This window comes from Nelumbo lutea, chromosome 7 (assembly GCF_056320005.1).
Source record: "Nelumbo lutea isolate HS-2025 chromosome 7, American lotus-T2T, whole genome shotgun sequence".
Lineage (NCBI taxonomy): Eukaryota > Viridiplantae > Streptophyta > Magnoliopsida > Proteales > Nelumbonaceae > Nelumbo > Nelumbo lutea.
In genome coordinates, this window is record NC_142690.1 from 20,000,650 (window position 1) to 20,024,626 (window position 23,977).

The 23,977-nt window shown below is 38.3% G+C and overlaps 1 protein-coding gene across 11 annotated transcripts in view; it reads right to left on the reverse strand.

Annotated features, from left to right (window-relative positions):
• The window catches only part of DPE2 (disproportionating enzyme 2), a 53,657-nt gene that overhangs the window by 27,228 nt on the left and 2,452 nt on the right, over nt 1-23,977 (reverse strand). For 6 of the 11 annotated variants that reach the window (XM_088953584.1, XM_088953588.1, XM_088953580.1 and 3 more), the window contains 14 exons: nt 23,527-23,638; nt 23,332-23,387; nt 23,081-23,214; nt 22,831-22,957; nt 22,138-22,334; nt 15,023-15,101; nt 14,842-14,880; nt 6,904-7,023; nt 6,627-6,728; nt 6,375-6,458; nt 6,038-6,280; nt 5,795-5,920; nt 5,558-5,632; nt 5,359-5,430 (listed from right to left, as the gene is read on the reverse strand). In XM_088953584.1, coding sequence (XP_088809710.1) covers nt 5,359-5,430; nt 5,558-5,632; nt 5,795-5,920; nt 6,038-6,280; nt 6,375-6,458; nt 6,627-6,728; nt 6,904-7,023; nt 14,842-14,880; nt 15,023-15,101; nt 22,138-22,334; nt 22,831-22,957; nt 23,081-23,214; nt 23,332-23,387; nt 23,527-23,638 — 1,566 coding nt within the window. The remainder of the gene's footprint in view (nt 1-5,358; nt 5,431-5,557; nt 5,633-5,794; nt 5,921-6,037; nt 6,281-6,374; nt 6,459-6,626; nt 6,729-6,903; nt 7,024-14,841; nt 14,881-15,022; nt 15,102-22,137; nt 22,335-22,830; nt 22,958-23,080; nt 23,215-23,331; nt 23,388-23,526; nt 23,639-23,977) is intronic. The other 5 variants (XM_088953583.1, XM_088953582.1, XM_088953591.1 and 2 more) reach the window with 2 other exon arrangements.

Consider the following 23,977-nt stretch of genomic DNA (forward strand, 5'->3'; position numbering starts at 1 on the left):
CCTTTGAAATTTGACAAAGTGTAGAGGTCAGGAAAAAGGTCCTTAAGTGGACTATCTCCCACCCAAAGGTCTTCCCAGAAACGAATTGTATTACCCTGGCCCACATCAAATCGAATGGAATTAAGGAATGCGGGTAAATTTCATAAATTGCTTTCCAAGGAGAAGCTGAAGAAACATGGGGGGCGGGGGGAGGGGCGACTTTTGCATCCCAAACAACTTTTAACTTTTAACCCTTAGACACTAACCCACAACTTGCTTCCAAAGCCTGCATCCCTCACCAATCCAAAAACAATAGTGCTCAACCAATGAAACATATCCCTAAACAAAAATCTCAAGCTATCACCAATCTGAGATAGGACTTTCAGCATTCATCAGGAACTCTAGTTCTAATTCCCAAAACAATCTTCTAGTGTAGTCTTCCCCTCCTAGAACCAATAAACCCAACTTCTTGCCAATTTGGACTCCAGTTCCCACTAGTTCTTCCTCTTCAACTTCTTCTAAATCATCCTCTTCCTCCCAACAATGCCCCTTCTTTTGCCAAAGTTTCTTCAATAATATCTGCCAACTTATCTCTTTTGTCACCACAAACTGGAAAAAGGGTTGGAAGATTCAAAACAATAGTATCTCTAAGCAAGCAAGTTGTCTTTCAATTTTTCCCTTCTGTACACTCTCTTGAATTTGCTACTTAAACCTGCATTTATGAGCCCATCTTTCAACCTAGAGAAAACTTTGGTAAATGTGAATTAGATGCCCGTTGTTGGTGCTCCTTGTCTTTTTAGACTTCACTGAGGATTTCCTATTCCCTACTTCTTCCTACCAAGATCTTTTCCCAATTTCCCCACTATTACTTCTAAGAAAATTACCTCTTTCCCCTCAGAACTCTTACCAACTCGATCACTTGCATTATCCCTCTCAAAGGTATTTGACCTCAACACTGGCATCAAATGAAACATCTGAAAGAGAAACCTCACTAAGCTCCAAACTAACTTGATCTTCCATCACTGTCTCTACCTCACCCATAGATAGGGGAAAAGAAGACATTACCTCTCCACTGCAATCAACCTGAATATGCTCTTGCTCCACCCCTCCCAAAGCTGTTACAATCTCCAGATTTTTTTCTTGCCAAAGTTAACACCAAAACACTCCGAACCAGTAGAAAAGACAAACTTTCCATCACTTTGTCCTCTTGAGGAGGTCCAAGATTCAAAATAATCGACCTATTTTCTTGAGGGAACTTCGTTACCACCCATTCCCAAATACCATCAACTTTCCCATTTTTTGTGTGATTGCTTTTGAAGCTCCTCTTTAGGGATCAATTGTTTGTGCCTAACTAGATTACTGAAACTCAGCTACAACATCGATTTACCTTTCCTGATATGAAGCTTCTCCTTGTTGGAAGGGTTTAGAATCCAACATATGGATGGCCGAACCATACTAGATGGCTGGGCGAAATTTCAAAAATTTTTCTAACCCTTGCGGGAACCAATTTTCCTGTGAATTTGAAAACTGAATTTTCTGAGTCGATCTTACACTGAACCAGACCAGATTTGAAACCAAATCAAGATGAGAGAATTATACCTGATACAGATACCACAAACGCAGATCCCAAAGTAGAAGTTCACGCACAAATCAGTCCTAAAAATCAGCCTCCACTGAAGATGGCGCAATGTATAGGTGAATCCAGTTCAACGACATTGTTTTCAGCAAAGCTATGATCCAACTTTCTTGAATCGAATGAGGTGAGTGAACTTGAAATTTTTCTGAGTTTTTCTAGCAAAAACAAGGAAGAAAACTGATCTAAATCATTTCTTGAAAGCCTAAGTCATCATAGGGTTTCTTGGAAGACAAAAAAGAACAAGAGAGAAAAAGAGAGAACAAGAGAGAGTGGTGTTCTAGTCTAGTTCGCCCTCTTCTTATTTTATCTCCTTATGGAACACTTTCCTAATCAAATTAGGAGATTATCCAAATCTAATTTGGATCTGGACTCTATTAAGAGATAAGCCTTATCCTCTTAAGAGGATGGGTGCTCCATACCCATTTTCAAATCCAGATTCGACCCAGAGCACATGACAACTTGACAACTTAAGTTGTCATGTGACAAATCTTATTCTTCATGGGCCTTAGGCCCATTTACTTCAAAGGCTCACAACCCAAGATGTTGCATGGTCACTTTAGGCCTAATATTGTATGGCATGGGACCCCACAATGATTTCACATAAGCCCACATGGGTTCGGCCCAACCTCTGAAATAGGCTATGCCGAATTCATTGCTCAGGGCAATGAACCCCTAACACAATCAACATTGGTCCAGTTTGGGCCCAACATTTACACCTAAATGATCTATGGATTCATCCACCCTATGAAGACCCAAGGATAATGGACTCATGTAAGACAAAGCCCATCAGATAATCAGCCCTGTAATGGTTTCTTACATCAACCTCTCAGCTCATAATGATCAAACACTGCCCGACAGGGAATGACCTCTCCCCTGGATGTAAGGTGTAGTGCCACACTCTCTACTAAGATGGATCCCACGATTAAAACCTTTTACAAAACTTTTTCATAAAATAGTAGTATATATAACATATAAATACTTTTGCAAAACCAAATTTCAAACACAAGTGAAATCCACTGTCAGCAGTTTAGGTTTCCATCAGAGAGAGTGTAAACCCTGATATTCACTTTGTCTAGGGGTGAATTCGAGCCGAGCCGAGCTGAATAGTACGAGGCTCGAGCTCGACTCAAGACTATTCTACAAGGCTCGAGCTCGGTTAAGAAAAAATGTCTTATAAAATTTTTTTTCTTTGATATTTAAAAAATTAAGAACTATAATATTTTTATTACATATATATTATTTTCTATAATTTTATTATATATATTCAAGTCGGCTCACGAGACTCACGAGCCGAGCTCTAGTAGGCTCGATCTTGGCTCATTTCATAATCGAGCCAGTGAATTGGGCTCGAGCGTGGCTCGAAGCTCGGTTGAAATCGAGCCAAGCTCAAATAGCTCATGAAAAACTCGGCTCGTTGCCACCCCTAACTTTGTTCGACAAAGGGGCCAATCTTATCACTATGATCACCCACTTAGGTGAATTCTTAGACTGCATCAACACACTCAGGTATTTGACCCTTAATGGATCTCATTGGTTGGCATATCAAAGACAGTCTAGTCCAACACCTAGTGTAGTACCATAATCAAGTCTAGGGTTATGTGTAACTTTCCAATTTTGCCCATCTATCTCCAAGGTCCAGAGCATAACGGGAAATTGGTCTGAGTTCAATGCTTATAATAAACACCCAGTGGTTATTCTAACCCTAACTAAGACAAGCTACTCCAACCCCTTGGCAGCATACCAATGTCAGTCTTGTCAGGATAAACTCCCCAAATCTATCCAATAGCTGAGAACATTCTAAACACAAGTCTCTTAAGTGTCCAGTTTAAGGGGTAATACACAGAAAAGTACCAATATCAACATGAAACAACAATGTACTTTATTCATATACATATAAATGTTTATGTACATCATTCTAATTGGAGCTAAGAGTATACACTGTCTAACACTCCTCACAAGGGGCCATGCTCTAGGCCCACTAACTTTACACCTCAAGCCTGAACCAAACCTAACCAGCCCACAACAAGAGTAAGGGCTCAAGTTATTCGTCACTTGACCACTTTTTGCTTCTAAAAATCCCTTTAAGTATCCTTGCCTTTTCAAAATCCAAATCAACCATTCCCCCTTGGCTTTTCAAGTTCCCGCTTTTGAACTTGACAGAGGAGCAATTAATGGGGCTTCCCCCATATTGGTCGATGCTTCAAAAGAGGGCCTGCCACATGCCAACCCTTCTTCACAAATAGAGGTTAGCATCTCTTCTTCATCACTCCTAAACTATTTAACCAATATCTATGAAACTTTAGACACAATTAAACAATAATTAGACAAATTAAACTACGAGGCTAGGCTTCACATACTAGATGTAAATGACCATAATACCCCTACTGTCTAAAATTTACAAAAAAAAGGGCAGCCTAGTACAAGAGGCTCCTACCAATGCAGGGTCTGGGGAGGGACAGATGTACGTAGCCTTACCCTTGCACAAAGAGGCTGTTTCCAAGATTTGGAAACAGGAAAATCCAATTTTGATTTTGTTGTCTGCATCAATAGACCTAAAAGATCAAGATATTTAGTTAACTACAGGAAAGCTAAGCCAAGTTTTGATAGTAGGACCATTGAAGATCAAATTCAGAGCCCATGTTTTGAGCCTCATAACTAATATACATTTAAAAAACAGAAAAATAACTACAACTTATAACTATCTATATTTTATCTAATACATTATATATAAATCATGTATATATAGTATCTAAGCAAGCAAAACTTAAAACAAATTGCGTTTACGAATCATGGTCAGGGTCATTTAGTCAAAGGAGTCAAACTCAAGCTAAGACCCTATGAGCCTCAATGTCATCCACAGCTTCATTTAATGCTCCCTCATTTATGCATCTGCCTCACCAACTTATTCTCCTTACCCATGTCATATACATTATACAGTAATTATCTTTGCTCCAAAACGAAGTTCCTTTCCTTTTGACCTTCAGATTGGTGGTAACAAAACAAAATAGAGCCACTTTATAGGTAATATGGACATGAAAATGTGACTTGCAGTTGATACACAACACATAAATTGAGTTTTATTCAACCGGTCTCCACTTCATCCACTCTTCTGAACATCTATGGATATATCCTTAAGAATGGCTACTTATTGCTTTGTGAACCAGGTGCCAGAAAGGCATAATTTTGCATGCATATATCTATCTCCTTGACATTGCTCTAGCCTGGTCATTCAAGGCATCCTCTTCTTTAATCCAGAGTGAATCCCTTGTTCCCTTATATTCCTAGATCAGCCAATTTAATAGCTGTCAACCTTGTGATAAAGGAAGTATTAAGGAGTAAGATCTTACATGATCATGTCAAATTGAGGTTTATTTTTACACAAGGGAACTGATTGACAGACCAGACAGACCAGGATACAAATTCCTAATAGAGACTTGATGCTTTGTATTTACACCTCTCATACTTATTCAATAAATTTACATTTATCAATAATCTGTTTGGAAGTGCAGAATTGACAACAAAAAGCTTAGACTACAAAAAAAGAGGAACCAACTAGAGTCTTAACTCCAAACAACTTTGAAGTTTTTCCAAAGATTTAACTTGCTTTAACTTAAAATGAGTTTAAGAACTTACTCGAACTTCTCCTTACAAACCCTTAAGAGGAATTTTCTTAAGTATTTAAAGATAAATACACTGAACACTATAAAAATTGAAGAAAAATCTTTAGGAACTACAAGTTTCACCTCATAGCAGTTCTTCTGGTATTCATTCAGAAAGGTTAAAGCAATGGCAGACCAAGAAGATCCAAATTTATCCTGAAACACCAAAAGAAAATAATAATAATAATAATAATAATGTATTGCAAATCACAAAATTTAGGGGGTGAAAGAATAGGAGATGAGACAATGACAACAAATAAAGAATTATCTGACATGAATGAACCTGCAAGATTTCTTGCTGAATATATGGACGGCTTAGACGATCAAAGTCCCATATACCCTCCCTCTCGAGTTCTTCCTACAAAGGAGCCAACACTATGACCATAAATTATTCAGAAGAAAACAAAAATAGTTGAACTCTGAGATATCCATTTCTGTCAAACTGTATTGAACCTATCACATATTTTTACCTAGCCTATTAATTAATTCATGTTTTTGAACCAAGAAAGCATCAATATACCTGACTTAGAGGGATAGAAGGTCGAAATTTTCCAACTAAACCAGTGATAGCATGCTCAGGAAGCTCCCAGATTCTAAAGAAACCCAAAATATGATCTATTCTGTATGCTGTGAAATACTTTGCCATCTGTGGTTACAAAAGATAAGTATCAATTGATGAAAAAATAATTCTGATTGGGTAGCAGAAATTTCAATCAAATCCACACTGTAAACAGGATAAATGGGAACAAAATACACAAGATACCTGTGATAAACGAGCACGCCACCAACCATAATTGTCTTTTGACATTTCCTCCCAATTATAAGTGGGAAAACCCCAATTCTGTCCATTTTTATCAAAATAGTCTGGAGGTGCTCCAGTAGATGTGTTCATGCGAAACAAATTTGGGTACACCCAGGTATCAACGCTGTTCCTGTCCACACCAATGGGAAGATCTCCTTTCAAGATCACTCTTTTCTCTCTTGCATATGCTGCAGCTTCTGACAACTGCATTCATAAATTTAAGCATTAAAACACAAATTCTGGATTTCAAGCATGGCAACCGATGATAAACATACATAAAGGATTAAGATTGTCTTACTTGTAGATGTAAATGGAACTGAATATAATAATGGAAGCAAATGATGTCATAGTGCACACTATCCTTTGAAACAATCTTCTCAAGCTGAAACCACAAGAAAAATGCCATTAGAGTTTTCAAGCTTACAGAGAGAGGATCCATAGAGTCATTAAACAATACCAGAATTACTAGACAAGGATTTCTAGCATCCTGAAAAAAAAAATCCAACAGTATGCAATTCAGAACTCATTTAAAAGGAGAAACAGGATCAACCTTCTCTTTTGAATAATGGGAGAAGCGGCCCCATTGGCTGAAGTCTGATGTTTCAAAAAAGTCACGCAAGAAACAAAATGCTGCATAGGGTTTTAACCAATCCTGTTGCAAAGAGGACATGACTAAAAAAGCTATAGTTGAATCATAATGAAAATGAACTGAATAAATTTGTAGAATCCAATCTTATGAAACAGAAGCTAAAAATAATCGAGAGGTCTAAACTGAACAAATGGGTTACAAACAAAAGAATCTGATAATGAAATAACCATAGAAATACCTCGTTCTCAGAGAAAAATTTCTGAAAGGAACTGGAATTAAGTATAGAATCTTTCTCTAGGTAGAAAATTCTTTTGGAAATTGAGAGCTTAGTGGACATAGTGGTCTCGTAATCAACATCCTGTAAAACTCAAACTATAAAATACTGAAAGCATGTAGTATATCATGGATTCACAGAGTATAACAGCTTTTACCAAACATGGTAATTATGGGCATTTAGAAAACCAACCCAATTACCAAATTATTCGAATCAAGAAAATAGCCAATAAAAGTGCAGATTCCAAATTATTAGGATCATATAACGTCTCTTTATACATGGGCCCAAACTTAGGACCCTCACATGGACTTGTTTTGGCTGCCTCACGGGGCCTTTACAGAGGCAAAGGACTAATCTCATAGAATTAGGAATGCAAGATATTTAACATCACATTAGCTACCTGAAGTAATGCAACTGGAAAAAAAATAAACAGATTGAAAGCTTCATATGCTTGAATTGTTGAGTGCTTGAATGTGTTTTATATGTTATGTTCGCGTTTATTTTTACATTTTCACATTGAATATATTCTATATGTTATTTTCATGTATTTTACTTTGAGCCAATAGGCTTTTTTATCAACAAATAAGACTTTTATTAAGATCAGAGAAATATTGAATTACAAGAGTTAGGTTTCAGCACTGCACTGACCCAAGCTGCAAACACATACAAACACATACAAACAATTATAGTTCTGCCCAGAACAAGGTAATCTATTTGCCCCCTGTTTTGCTAGGGTATCCGCCAAACCATTTGCAGTCCTTTAAACCCAGCCAAACTGAGAGTTGAACCTCTTTGCAAGTATGTCAGTTTCCCTATAGATAAATTTGAGCTTCCAAGGTGCTGATGTGATTTGTTTAGCCCAAAAAATGACCAGTAGTGAGTCTCCTTCAATTTCTAAATCTGTTGCTCCAATCTGCTCAGCCAGCTTTAATCCTTGTAGGAGAGCCAGAGTATCACCCTAAATTCAGTCACCAATATCTATTGGTCCTGAGAAAAGCGCCACAACTTCTCCTTGATGATTTCTAAGCACACTCCCTATACCTGCCCTTCACGGGTTGCCAAAGGAACTCTCATCAAAGTTTAGTTTTAGTTTATTTAGTGCAGGTGGCTTCCACTCCACTCTCACAATTTCTTTGGGCACATCTGTTTGTGCCACTTCAGTCCAGTTCCTTGGAATGTCATTCATGGAGAAGTTTTTGAATAGTTTCATGGTCATCACCCAATGTGCAGTTCTGATTTTTATGGCTTCAATGACTTCCTTCTTTGATTTGCTTTTTTCAAAGAAAATTCTTTGGTTTCTTTCCTCCCATATAGTCCATACCACAGCAGCTCGTGCTGCCTTCCAGAAACACTTTCTTCTTTTCTTCTGTTGCCTCAGGAAAGAGGGGCTGAAGAGACTTACTACATCCTGTGGGGGAGCCCATCTGCATCCAAAGAGAGAACAAACAATTTCCCAAATACAAGAAACAAAAGAGAAGGATAAGAGTAAATGGGGTAGGGTTTCACCAGAAGCCTTACAAAGGACACGCAAATGAGGAGAGAGGCATTTGTTTACCCTTCTTTTCCATAGCACATCACAAGTGTTTACCTTCCCTAGGAACACTTCCCAACAAAAGGCTTGTACTTTAGAACGGATCAGTTTGCACCAGACTTCTCTGGGAAGTTTACCCCAAAATTTCAGAATGATTGAGCAGACTAAAGAAAGAGGCACAAGAGAATAAGCCATCAAAGGTTGGGGACCAGATTCTACTAACAACTGTATTTTGGTATAAGTGGACCTTCTCTAAGGTTTGAGATCAAGAGCAATAAGGAAGCACATTAATTATCCCTCAGATCCCTTTTGAAGCCAAAGTCCCAAGACAGACCCAAGTTTGAAAGCACACCAACCCTAGCAACAGGTTCATTTTTGAGGTTTGACAAGGAGTAGAGGTCAGGGAATTTAACACTAAAGGGCAAATCCCCTACCCATAGGTCTTCCTAAAATAACACTTTATTGCCACACCCAACACCAAAGTAGATTAAGAAAGGTTGGTAGTACCTCAAAGATTGCTTTTCAGGGGGAGTTTGGAGCTGTGTTGGAAGCTAGTTTTGCATCCCAGCCGTTTTCTGCTTCACCATGAATGTTTTTAATGAGCTTGTGCCACATCCTTCTTCACAAGGGAATTCTCCATAGCCATTTCCCTAGGAGGGTCATATTCTTCTTTAAAATGTTCCCTATACCTAGGCAACCTTACTCCTTAGGTTTGCAGACTTGTTCCCACTTCACTAAGTGATCCCTCTTTTCATCACCGGGTTCCCACAAAAAATCCCTCATTATCTTTCTAACTTCCTAGCTATTCTTATCGGGATCCTAAAGGTGGAGAGGAAATAAGTGGGCAGATTTGCTAGGGTGGATTCTATCAAGGTTATTCTTCCCCCCAAGGAAATATAGCTTCTCTTCTACCTTGCCAATTTCTTAGTGAATCTCTCCAGAACTGGTTTCCAGAAGCTTTCAGCTTTCAGATTCCCCCCCCCCAAGGGCATACCTAGGTATCCTAGAGGCCAGCTTTTCACTTCACGGCCTAGTAAATTTGCCATGGCTTGGATGTCACCCTCTTCTAAGTTTATTCCAACTACACAAGTTTTTCCCCAATTCATTTTTAGTTTTGAGGCCTACTAAAACTTATCCACCAAAATTTTTAGATTCCTCAAACTAGGTTCATCACAACTCTCACAGAAAATGATAGTATCATCAGCAAATTGCAAGTGAGACACCACTACCTCTGATCTACCAATTCTCCAACCTTTAAACCGATTTTCTTGGTCAGCCTTGATGATTCATCTACTCAAAACCTCAGCAACAAAGGTAAACAAGAAGGGCGATAAGGGGTCACCTTGTCTCTCCTCTTTTCGTCGAGAAGAAGTTCTTTGCTACCCCATTTAAAAGAATAGAAAAATGTGCCGATCTAACACATCCTTTTATCCAGTCTCCACTTTTCACCTAGACCCATCTTTTCCATGAGATTCAACAATAAAGACCAATCCACCATATCGTAGGCTTTCTCTAGGTCCAATTTACAAATCAAGCCTTTGCCACTTTGTTTTTTCTTTGCTACCATACATTCATTTGCCACTAAGATTTGATCCAATATTTGTCTCCCTTCCACAAGAGCTCCTTGGTTCTGAGAAATGACAAAGGACAAGACAACCTTCAGCCAGCCAGCCATAACTTTTGCAATGATCTTATACATACTACCCACAAGACTTATATGTATGTAGTCCTTAGGGGTTTTGGCCTCTTTCTTTTTAGGCACTAGAGCAAGAAAAGTTGCATTTGCTCCTAGATATATTTCCCCTTTTTGATGGAACACAACAAAGACATCCATTAAATCATCTTTTAAGATTTTCCAACAATCTTGATAGAAAGCCATTAAGAAACCATATGGCCCCGGAGCTTTAGATCTATCCATCGAGAAAATTGCTTCATGGACCTCCTCTACACTAAAAACTATTTCTAAGAGTGCAGCTTTGGATTCCGGCACTCTATCCCAATGTAATTCTAGCAATTCCAAATTGCTTTCAACTAAGGAGGCAAGGATTGACTTGAAATGATCCACAAAGCACCTTTTAATTTCCTCCTTTGAATTTATTACTCTTCCCTCCACCTCAATGCTAGAGATGATTTTTTTTCTTCTTCTCCCATTTTCTAGTGAGTTGAAAATTTTGGTGTTTCCGTCCCCCTCCAAAAGTCATTTACACCTTGATTTTTGTCTCCAAGAAATTTCTTCCTTCCTCAAGATCTCCTCTAGTTGCACTTTTAAGTTCCACCTTTCTAATTTATCCTCCGGCCCGCACTCTTTACAGGCTTCCTTTTGGTCCAATTCCTCTATTTTCCTGGCTAGTTCCTCCTTTATGACCTTGAGTTTTCCAAAAGCCTCCTTTGGGAATTATATTATATCTTTCCAATAGGCTTTTTGCATGCATTTTCTGATTTTTTTTCTTTTGCTCTTTTTTTTTTTAATTTGCACCTTGAACTTTGGGTACGAAAAGCCTCCTTGGGGAATTAGATTGCCCCAAATCCCCTAAATATTAGGAAAAAACACAACAGAAATAATATGGAAATAAAGTTAGAGGATTCACATATCTTACTATGATAAATATAGAAATATACCTTTTTAATGCCAAGTAAGGCCTACTCCTTTCCATATTCTTTTCTTTTCTAAAATTTAAATAGAAATTAGGAAACTTGACCATTAATCCTTCAAACACTTCCTGAAACTAGCTTAATTGTTAATAAAAGGAAAAGAGAAATAAGTGCAACGCCTATGAGAGAACTACCACATTACCAAGTACCAATGCTCCTCATGTTGCTATTCAATTGGATGCGAGGTTCAAAATTTCGATACGATACACCTCGTCGGGCATATCTTATTGTATCTTTAGGAGTCCGATACACCTGTTTACAGGTGTTTCAGGACTCCACTCTTTTTTAATAAAAAATATGCTTAAGTATCTTCTCAAAAACCAAATTTTGAAAAAGAAACTAAAACAAAAAAGTATTTCCACGTGTATCTAAGTACCAATATGCCTTTGCCAATATACAGAGGCATATCGATACTTTGAACCATGAATGCACAGTGGACTTCCATATTAATAAAGTTACAATTACCAACAAAAAAAAAGCATAGTGAAATGAAAACACTGGCTACAAGCTCCATCGTATGGAAAATAGATTTTAGAAACCTGAAAGAAAAGTTAACTTTGAAAACTAGAGAAAATCAAGGTTGACAACTACAACATTAGAGGCTACTAAAGGGAAGAGTAATAGAAATGAAAAGAGAAGAGAAAAGGGCTTTCAGGTAAGAGATTCAAATCATTTCTCACTAGTTGTTGACCTAACTTCTATTTTCCTTCTTAACTAAAGAGGATATTGTAATTATGCCCCTATTTAAGTGACACTTGCAAGAAAGAGTAAGGTGCAAGATATTGAAGAAGATAAAGACTATTCTACCCTTACATAATAAACTTTAACACTCCCCCAAAGGGTTCCAGGCTTCCAGCTTGTTACAAATGTAATACATCTTGGTATGGCTTAAGATTTTAGTGAACATGTCAGCCAGTTGGTCTATTGATTTTAGATAAAGAGTAAAAAAATCACCTCTTGTCATTTTTTCTCTCACGAAGTGACAATCAACTTCCTTAATTGATGATATTGATGGTTACAGGCAATGATACAAAGGAAGTTCAGGCACTCAAGAACTTCCTTAATTCAGAATTTGAAATTAAGGATTTGGGGGAGTTGAGATATTTCTTGGGAATTGAAGTTGTAAGGTCTAAAGATGGTATCTTCATCTCCCAACAATACTATGTGTTAGATCTTCTTACTGATACTAGAAAACTTGGTGCCAAACCTATCTCTACTCCTATTGATGCCAACCATAAGCTCTCAGCTAATGATAGTGAGATCTTGGTGGGCAGGGGAATGTTCCAAAGACTTTTGGAAAAGTTACTACATCTTTGTATGACACAGCTAGATATTTCATATGTTATTTGTGTGATTAGTCAGTTTATGCATGCCCCCAAAGACACACATATGGTTGCTACATAACGGGTTTTATGTTACTTGAAGGGAACTCTGGGAAAGGGTATTATCTTCTCTAGGCATGTACACATGAAGCTAGAGGCTTATAATATATACGAATTGGGCTAACAGTATTGATGATAAAAGATATGCATTACTGTGCTCTGGTAAGTAGGGAACACTGTCTTTTGGAGAAGTAAGAAGTAGTTTGTAGTAGCTAGATCTTCAGCCGAGGCAAAGTATAAGTTCACGACCCATAAAGTTTCAAAGTTGTTATGGCTCAAGTCACTTCTAGAGGAGATGAGTATAGCATATGATAAGCCCTTAATGTTGTATTGTGATAACCAAGCTGCAATTAACATAGTTCACAATCAACATGATAGGGCAAAACACATTGAAGTAAACCAGCATCTTATAAGAAAAAGAGTGGCTTCTGGAGAAGTTTGTCTTCCCTGCAATAGTAAGCAAATGTTTTGATCAAGGGTGTCCCTAAGGCAAAGTTACAGCACTATGTAAGCAAGTTGGGCATGATTGATATCTATGCTCAACTTGAGGGGAGTGTAGAAATGATGGCCAAATGAGCCATAGTTTATTATTGTTTACTATTTTCTGGTTATGCTTTATATTTGTGATTAGAGGGCCTCAGTTATGGGCCTGTTTTATTTCTTTTATTATTGTTTTTAGTGCTGGCCACCCTACTAAGGGTATTCAATTGTTTCTCTTCCTTTCTTCCTTTTCTTCCATCTTCTTCTTCTCTTCTACTTTATTTCAGATTATTATAGGTGGGATTTACATCTCTAGTGAGATATCCCAACTTTCCCCAACTGTACGGATATTCATAGATTGTCACCAAGCCAAATAGTTGGTTCCATCTAGCTTTACTGGGGTCATAGCACCTCGTAGGGTGTCTACAGACCCTGCTGAACCAAGTCCAAATTCTGTGTTTTTCTTGATCTTTAATCCAGAGTCCAGATTGTTCCATCAATACAAAACTTCAATACACAATAATTTGGAAGCAAATAAAAACAACCTGAACACAAAATACGACAAGCAAGGGGAACACCAATTCTAGAGGTTTTCACAACCTTGCAATCCCAAGAGAAAGAGAGAAAAAGCAGCTGCTCCAAACAGGCTTCCTAGAAACCTCTCCTACCTGAATCGATCTCAAATAGGGTTGAAAAGAAACCTGATAAATGCCAAGCACCAAGCTCAATCAGCCTCTTTGATCCTCATCTTGACTATCTCCTCTTTACTCTAGTCAGTTTAGGGTTTGAGTAAGGAATACAAAACTACAAGAGACTTTCTTCCAATGTCAATAGCGACAAAAGGTCTCCAAAACCACCTTCCAACTAGGCGATAACAGTAGAACAATGGTCAGCACTCTATCCTTCAATGTACATAGCTAATCAAGATGTGTATAGAGTTGCTGAAGAATAAGAAAAAAGAAAAGGGATGCTCTGGTACCAAGAAATGAGTTTAAAAAATTTATGTGGTTAACAAGGAATATGAATTTGAGAATACAAAAGGTGGGGAGATCGGCTAATGCACTGGCTGATTCTTTAACCAAGAAGGGGTGAATAAAGATCAATTGTATTGGGCTTAGTTGTAAATTATATTATCAGTAATCAGTCATGTTTTAATCACATTATTGGGAGAGGTTGCATCCCACGTCTCTCCAATGGCTGCTTCTATTGTTTGAATCTTTTGATATTAATAAATTCTTCATTTATCAAACAAAAAAGAAGATAGCTCTTCATCCATCTAGTGGTAGTTGTAGTAAAAAGAAAGAGTCAAACTAAAGGTGTATCTTTGGCAAGCTAGACTAGGTCACCTGTCATTTCTTTTGCTAAAGCTTTGCTTTTAGAGTTATTTAAGGGAATTTCCATTGATAGTCTTGCTTGTGAAGCCATCAGTTATCCAAACATTGTAGAACTGTTTATCCAAATTTAATGAATAAAATCACTGCTTCATTAGATATAGTCCACCTTCATGTGTGGGGTCCCTCCCCTATTGTTTCTGTGGATTATAATTGCTCGGCTATCAGTTTTATTGACCACTACTCAAAATGCACATGTATTTATCTTATAAAAAGATGTGATGAAGTTCCAAAGATTACTACATTTTTTTATAAAATGATTGAGACATAGTTTTGGAAGAAAACAAAATAATTTCAATCTGATAATCATTATCACATATGGTGTAAATTAACCGAACAAAACAGTGAAACAAGATTAATATAGCCACTCCCATATACTTGGAACAAGTCTTAAATATATGGTGTAAAATTAGAATCCATAAACAACTGAGCTCTTCTCATGACAACCTGGGCAAGAAGGCATTACCTTTCCATCCAGTTGTTCTTTTGCCTTTAAAATCTCTCGCTGCAGGGGAAAATTTAAAAGTAGTTTATCAAGATAGACAAAAAAGTGTATATCTTTGTTCACATTAAATTTAAATAAGAATTACGCAATAATAACAAAAAAGGGCATGGTTATTGTCCTTCATATGATAAAACAAGAGCACCTTAATATCTTCTGGTATATTTTCTGAAAGTGCTTGGACTCGGAGATATAGTGGATGAAGTGCGAATACAGAGAGAGAGCTGCAAGACCAAGACAAAGAAAGGGGGGAGAGAAAGTTATATAATGCTGTAGTTTAAATTTTCACCGGCATCAAAATGCATGTAAGATGATAACTATTATTTATGTAGATAAAAAATACTGACTTATATGGTGTAATGGTAAAAATCTCAAGCTGACAATTGTGATAATGCAAGCTTAAGTCTGAAAGCAGCTGCTTCATACAAAAAAAAAAAAAAGGCCAAAGGTTAGGTTTGTATCCAGTCCACCTCTCCCAAGACCCCAGATAGCTGGGACCAACATTGTGTAATGACCTTCTCCAAACATAAACATGAAACCAGGCTTAGATGGTTTTGATGACTTTATATTTACTTTTTATTGGAGCATAATTGGTGAAGATGTGTGCAATGCTATTAGAGAGATATGCATCACCAAATCTCTCCCACGGTATTACACTTCCACCTTTATTCTTCTAATTCCTTAAGTAGCTGTGAATAAACCCTAGTTGTTTCTCAGTCAAAGTAGAGAAGAAGAAAGAAAAGACAAAGAAGAAGAAGGAGAGGAGAAGAGTGTTCGGCCAGACTAGAAGAGAGGATGTTCAAAAGTCACTCTCCTAGCCAACCCACTTGACTTTTATTCATGAAAAAACTTGAGTTACAAGAAAGACAATTTTGTCCCTCATAGAAGATGGGACACAACTTAAACTCAGATACAATAGACATTTCACTTTCAATAAGATACACCAAAATGACCAAAATACCCCTGACTCGAGCATTCTAATAGTGGCAAATCCTAAAAAATTTTACGGAGTTTCAGCTTATAAGCCTTTGCAGCTTTTTCTACAAAGTTTTTGCAAAAATTCTTACCAAGCATCTTAAGCCTAGTCTTCTTCCCCATACCATTTCAACTGAGCAAGGAGCTTTTGGTGAGGGTCATTTCATTGGTGAAAATATCTCTATTGTTCAAGAAATGGTGATGAAATAAACAGAAAAAATTAGAGGAGGAAATGTTATTTTTAAGCACTCGTTTAAATGGCTGGTTACATGATCTTAACAAGCTAGCTCCTCAGCCTCAATACATGGATGATAATAAGAAATGGACCATTGCACATCCCATTCCTCTCAAGAATATTATTCCAAAATAGTTAGATGGATCCTTGGCATTCTCCAACACAAAACTTCATAAAAAGCAACACAACAACCAAAGAAATTAAAAACAAAATCCAGTCATGTGTCATGTCAATATATATGTTAGCATATTAATATAATAATATTGATAGAAATTTTGAGGGAAATGTTTAAATAAAAAATAAATATATGAATATATACTTCTTGATAAAATGGGCATAAATCATAACCATACAAACTTTTTTTTGATAAATAAAAACTGTAGAGAACACTGATGTGGGCCCCACACCTACGGTCCCACTGTGTTCGTAGGGTAGAAGGTGTTCTAGTCTTCCTAGGGTTAGCTATTGGTCATTTAGTTGTTTCAGTTGTTATTTATTTCAGTCTTAATTTTGCTCTATTTATTATGTAAAGACTAAGGGCAGATCTGTCCTTTCCATGTAATGAGCATAACCTATAAATATTAATTAAAGTGGCGGCGGCAGAACATTAAGCTTTTGCTCCTCCTTTTCAACTCTTGTGTTCTACTGCTTCTCCTCCCTCTTCCTCCTCTTTTCTCTTTACCTTTCTTCTTATTTTTGAACCTGAAATCCATTAGGGTTCAAGACTGATAACAGTCCTGAACTTCTACTTGGTATCAGAGCTAGGGTTTCTCATGTGAGTCCAGTCCAGCCAACCACATGAGAACCATCTAAGGCTGGAAGCTGAGAAAGTAGAGTTCGTTGACTGATTCTTGAAGATCTCCAGAGGATTAGCAGTTGTTTGAAGAATTGCCACAATTGCAGCGAGTTGGTGATCAGGAAGAATCAGAGAAAGATAGGGTTCGAGTAACCTTGGAAGGCAGCTAACAACATCCTATTGTAAGTTTTTTATTTTCTAAGATAAGTACTATCAGAGAAGATAGGTTGGACCTATCTAGCAAGGGCGGCCGAACCACTCTAGGGTTTATCTTTCTATTCTCTAGGGTTTTGTCTTAATCCTGTGGCAAACCCTAGTACTGGACTGAACCTTGTGATCTAATACTACGGAAAACCCTAATAGTTCTCTCCTCAACATTGATCAGTTTTAGGGTTTCATATTAACCCTACTACAATCCTTATCCGTACGGTACTGTCTGGAGTGTACGGCTGAGAATTTGCTTTTAGGACTGATTAAAACCCCAATTCGGCTTCAACATATCAGATTGTTCTTCAAACTATTTTTCAGTTTTCTTTTGGGGTTTCGAACTCTTCTAAGTGGGTGAAAACAGTTCGGACTGTTGCTGTTGTGTGTGGTTACTGATTTCAGATCAGTTTTATACCTGTTTCATGTACATCTACTGTGAGTACAAATTGGTTCTATACTGATTTTGTGATTGTGGTTCATAGTCCAAGTGCTGGTTTTGACTATAGTAACCCTAATTTTGAGACTTTTGGTTCTTGACCGAAATGGAGTTTAAGAATCAAGCAAAAGGCAGTATTGGGAACAGCAATTATGTGGTATGTGGGCATTGTAAGAAACCCAAACACACAAAAGAAACATGTTGGAAGCTACATCCTTATTTGGTCCCGGCAAAATTAAGAAGCAAGAAGGGTAACGTTCATGTGGCAATGCATACTAATTCAGCATCCCCGTCTGGCACAAGAGGCACATTCTTAGAGACCTTAGCCGCAATTCAGGCTACTCTTATACAGTTGGAAGGGGAAGTTGGGAACTCAGCTCAGCAACCGCAATCACCATTAGCCCCCGCCACATTTGCTTCCGCAAATTCAGGTACTCAAGCCTCAGCCTGCCATGCCTCAGCTCCAGGTACCACTAAACCCTGTTGGGTAATAGATTCAGGTGCATCCGACCATATGACTAACTTGCCTTCATTGTTTACCACTTATCATTTATCTTCTGGTAGGGATAAAGTATCTATTGCTGATGGCTCTCTTGTCCCCATTTCTGGCAAGGGTGACACCAAGCTATCGGATACCATCTTCCTTGTCTTCTGTCTTACATGTCCCTAAGTTTGATACTAACCTTCTTTCAGTCAGTAGTATTACCAAACACATGAACTGCTCAGTAACCTTCTTCCCTGACCGGTGTGTTTTTCAAGACCTGAAGACGAAGAAGGTGATTGGGACTGGTCGTGAGACGAATGGGATCAATCTGCTCGGGGAGAGTTCTCGTCGAAAAGAGCCAAGGGATAAGAAGTCACTTGTTTCCCAGAGTGTGAGTTCGGTTATGCTTTGGCATAACCGATTGGGTCATTTGTCTTTTCGGTCCTTAAGGAGTCTGTTTCCTAATTTGTTTAAGCCTGTTGAGTTGTTCCAGTTGCAATGTGAAAGTTGTGAGTTTGCTAAACATTGTAGACACTCTTATTCGTTGAGCAATAAAAGGAGCAATCGTCCTTTTGATCTTGTGCATACAGATGTTTGGGGGCCACATCACATTCCTTCCATGGGTGGGTACAGATATTTTCTGTTATTTGTTGATGACCATACCCGGTTTTCTTGGGTTTATCTTATGCATTCACGAGATGAGGTTCCCACCCTGTTTGATGCCAAGATCAAAGTTCTTAGATCTGATAATGCAAAAGAATACTTTGCTAAGCCGTTGGCATCTTACCTTCTTACTCATGGGATTATTCACCAGAGCACTTGCCCTCATACACCTTAGCAGAATGGGGTTGCAGAAAGGAAGAATAGGCACATCTTGGAGGTGGCTAGAAGCATTATGTTTACCTCCAATGTCCCTATTCGCTTCTGGGGTGATGCTATCCTCACGGCGGTATATCTTATTAATCGAGTTCCTTCCCGGGTTCTTGATATGTCATCTCCTTTTTCCCTTCTATACCCAGATGAGGAGTTGTTCACTGTTCCCCTCAAAACATTTGGTTGTACCTGTTTTGTTTAGCTTCTCGGTCCCCATCACTCCAAGTTTGAACCCAAGGCCTCCAAATGCATCTTTCTTAGTTATGCACAAAATCAAAAGGGTTATTACTGCTATGATCCTGCCTCAAGGAAGAGGTTTGTATTCATGGATGTCACTTTCTTTAAGGAGATCCCCTACTATTCTCGGGTCTCTCCTTAGGGGGAGAGTAGTGAGCGTGGAAATTTGGGTCCTTTTCTTCAGGGGGAGTGCAGTGAGGGCAGGGTTAATACTTTTGGAGTTGTTCCCTTGCCTATTCCAGTGGGTGATGAGGGCTACAGTAGCGAAAGTGGTCAGGGGGATCGGGAGTTGAGAGTCTATCACAGGCGATGCAGGCAGGTTGATCCCGGTCATTAGCAGTCCCGGCCAACTCCAACCTCTTTTGCGGCTCCAAGTCCAGATATTACAGTCCCAGGGCTCACAAAGACTCCTTCCATTATTGCTACCTCACTGCCTACAGATGACCTTGACCTTCCCATTGCCATCCGTAAAGGAAAACGGCATTGCACCACATCTACAACCCACTGCATCTCCCAATTTTTGTCCTATGATCGCCTATCTCCCTCCTACAGGTCCTATCTCACTTCCGTTGCTAATGTCCCTATTTCAAGAACAGTGCAAGAAGCCCTATCGGTCCTGGAGTGGAGAGGTGCAATGCAAGTTGAAATGGATGCCCTATTGAAAAATAATACCTGGGAGCTAGTTGACTTGCCCAAAGGAAAGAAACCAATTGGATGCAGATGGGTATTTACTGTGAAGCACAATGTGGATGGTTCCATTGAGAGGTACAAAGCTCGGCTAGTTGCAAAAGGGTTCACTCAGACTTATGGTATAGATTACTTGGAGACATTTGCCCTGGTAGCCAAGATGACCACCATTCGGGTTCTATTATCTCTTGCAGCAAGCTACACTTGACCTTTGTACCAAATGGATGTTAAAAATGCCTTCCTGAATGGGGACTTGCAGGAAGAGGTTTACATGCAGTTGCCTCCTGGATTCTATGATACAGAGGCAGGTAAGAAGGTCTGTCGGCTCAATAAGGCATTGTATGGTTTGAAGCAGTCACCTAGAGCTTGGTTCGATAGATTCAGACTAGCCCTTGGGAAGTTCGGTTATGTACAGGCCCAGTCAGATCATACACTGTTCATCAAGAGGGTGGAGTCCTCACTGACACTACTTGCAGTATATGTTGATGATATTGTGGTGATAGGAAATGACAGCCATGAGATTGAGTCCCTTATACAGCTCTTTCATCAAGAGTTTGAGGTGAAAGATCTGGGTACACTACGGTATTTTTTGGGTATTGAGGTTGCTAGATCTAAACAAGGGATCTTTGTCTCTCAGAGGAAATATGTTCTAGATCTATTGGCTGAAATTGGAAAGCTGGGTGTCAAACCTACAGATACACCCATTGAACAAAACCACAGGATTAGTGCAGAGAGTGGGGAGCTGCTTGAAGACAAAGTTATGTTCCTGCAGTTAGTGGGAAAGCTCCTATATCTATGCCTCACTCGACCAGATATCAGCTATGCAGTTAGTGTTGTCAATCAGTACATGCATTCTCCTGGAACCACGCACCTTCTAGCAGCAAAAATAATACTAGCATACTTGAAGAGATGCCCGGGTACAGGTATACTGTTCAAGAACAATGACCACATGAAGGTGGAAGTCTATACGGATGTCGATTGGGCTGGGAGTGTTGATGATAGAAAGTCTACCTCTGGATATTGTGCTCTTGTGGGAGGTAACCTAGTCTCTTGGAGGAGTAAGAAACAGAGTGTTGTCTCCCGATCTAGTGTTGAAGCTGAGTACAGGTCAATGGCTAACGAAGTGGCTGAAATTCTTTGGCTGAGATCACTACTTGAGGAGTTGGGTATTGAGTATGAGAAGCCCCTGATGTTGTATTGTGATAATCAAGCGGCTATTAATATAGCACACAACCCGGTGCAGCATGACAGAACTAAACATATTGAAGTTGATCGACACTTTGTAGGAGAGAGGGTCTCATCACAATAAGTGTGTCTCCCATATATCACCTCCAACATGCAGCTGGCAGATATCCTCACCAAAGCTGTACCACGGAAGAAGCTAGAGGCGGATCTATCCAAGTTGGGAATGATGAACATTTATTTCCAACTTGAGGGGGAGTGTAGAGAACATTGATGTGGGCCCCACACCTACGGTCCCACTGTGTTCATAGGGTAGAAGGTGTTCTAGTCTTCCTAGGGTTAGCTATTGGTCATTTAGTTGTTTCAGTTGTTATTTATTTCAGTCTTATTTTTGCTCCATTTGTTATGTAAACACTAAGGGCAGATTTGTCCTTTCCATGTAATGAGCATAACCTATAAATATTAATTAAAGTGGCGGCGGCAGAACATTAAGCTTCTGCTCCTCCTTTTCAACTCTTGTGTTCTACTGCTTCTCCTCCCTCTTCCTCCTCTTTTCTCTTTACCTTTCTTCTTATTTTCGAACCTGAAATCCATTAGGGTTCAAGACTGATAACAGTCCTGAACTTCTACTATAACCATACAAACTATTAGCAAAATGAAATTTTTTTATGGTGTTTCGGCATGACTATATCTATGGACTTATCATTTTTTCTAATTACTAGAGTAGCATTCAAGCCGAACACAAATGATTCAAGTGATTTTTTTTATTTTCATATTATAAGACTTCAGGCCACATTTTGTTCTACCTTCAGGGATATGAATGTGACCAAGGTTCGAAATTTCAATACGTATCAGGCGATACGGCCCGATATGTATTATATCGAAGGCTTCCCGATACACCCCTCCAGGGGGTGTTTCGGGATTTCGATCGGTTCAGGGGGTGGACAGACCTTAAACCAGTCCCTCTGAACCAGATTGAAAAAAAAACTAAAAAATAAGAAAAAGCTATCGATATTTTGAACCTTGAATGTGACTACATCATGCAGAGATGTACATTTGAAAGGAAAACACTGAATTATGTACTTCAGTTATTTTACTGACATAAACTTTCATGTTATAGGACTTTGAAGGTGGCATGGCTTTTATACCTGTAGGGGTATGAATCCCACCACATCATATGCACAGAAGTATCATTAACCGGTAAAAGTTGAACCAGATGGAATCCAGAACCAACTGCCCAGTCTACAAGTAACTTTAGGTCAAGGAACTCCCCAACTCCAAGGCCATCTTCTGATCTGACTGAGAACATGGGAATTGCAACACCAGCACCCCTCCATGGCATGTCCTGAAAAAAAATAAAAAATAATAATAAATAATAAAAACTAATAGATTAGGATTGCTTGTTGATGCCTGCAAAAGAGAACAATTGCTACTTATAAAATTCTATATTACATGGACACTTCAGAATGGGCACTGTAATTTTGGTGACATGTGTGGACACTGAAATTGACACCACATTCATAGGATCCTTCTCTTTGTTGCATCTATAAAATTTGGACATGAATGGTAAAATTTTAATACTTAATAACGTAGTATATCATATTTCAACTGATTTATGCATTTTCATTTGATCTTTTTTTCAACTATCTCATAGTTCAAATAAGATATAAAAAATATCATTAAAAAATGTAACTTAAGACTAAAGTACAAAAGATGAGAGTCCCCAAATCCTCTACTTTTTGGGTTTGCCAAGGTCAACACACCATATCAGTGCCAGATTCTGACATAATACCAGTGCCCATGTAACATAGATAGAATCTGGTTCACACTCTTTAATTTACTCGAAAGATGCCATCAGATAGGCAAATATATCTTGGTGGACTTTGTAATGTTGAGTCAACAGAGAGCTCCCGGTTTGAACCAACTTCCACTGAGACATTTCCTGTCTTACCACTCTGACAGTACCTGTATGTGGAAATAATGTCAAGGAAAGGAGTTGCCCTTGGTTGTGGATTGAACATAGAGAGAAATAGAACAAAGGAAATATTCAGAAAACTATTCACATCATGTGATAAAAGATCGAAAGAAGGATATTTTATTGGGAACTCATCTTTTTTCATCACACAATCTGCTTGCCAAAATGATTCACCAGCATAGTTAAGTTTAAGTCCATCTTCAACTTTCCACATTCCTAATTTGGTTGAGCTACCAATCACATATACCTGCTAATACATGCCACAGAAAGTACTGAAATGTAAATACCTGGGAATTTTACTATCTGATGCATGTTCAAAAAAATTTTAGTACGCAAAGATAAAATTGACAAGTCAAGAGAAACTTACTGATGCATCTTTTTCTATCCTTGGGCAGCTAATTTTAAAATGAACCATGACAGAATCTGTTACAAAAATCACAGTTACAATGAAAATATTATGATATTATCCACTGTAAGGAACAATGGAACCCCACATCTCAAACAAAAGAAATAAAAGGCACTCATTAAGGTACAAGCAAAAATCTTAAACTGCAGCAGATACCTTCCTGGTTAGTCTGAAAGGCTCCTAAAGGTTTTTCTGAATCCAAACACCAGCTTTCCTTAAAGATGACTTTTTTGAAGGCACTTCTAAAAAAGAGAGTGTCTGCACCTGTCTGAACCCACAAAATATGGACAGAAAAATCATTAAGGTGAAGCTGTTACATACCTTCAGTTAAATAATATAAAAATTTAAAGAGCAAATACCAGAGTTGGTTCTACCTTTTGAAGCAAGGGAATGAAACAGGAGTTAATGATAAGCAGAAAGGTTATCATTATGAAATCAAGAACAGGTTGAAGTAAAACAGAAAAAGTGATTGAATATTCTAATTTCACATATTGTGAGGAAATATATCATGTTAAATCGTGAACATATGAAAATTACAATCAAATAAGCATCTTTGAATAAGAACAACCAAGAGAAGGCATCTATGGAACAAGTCAAGCAACAAAAT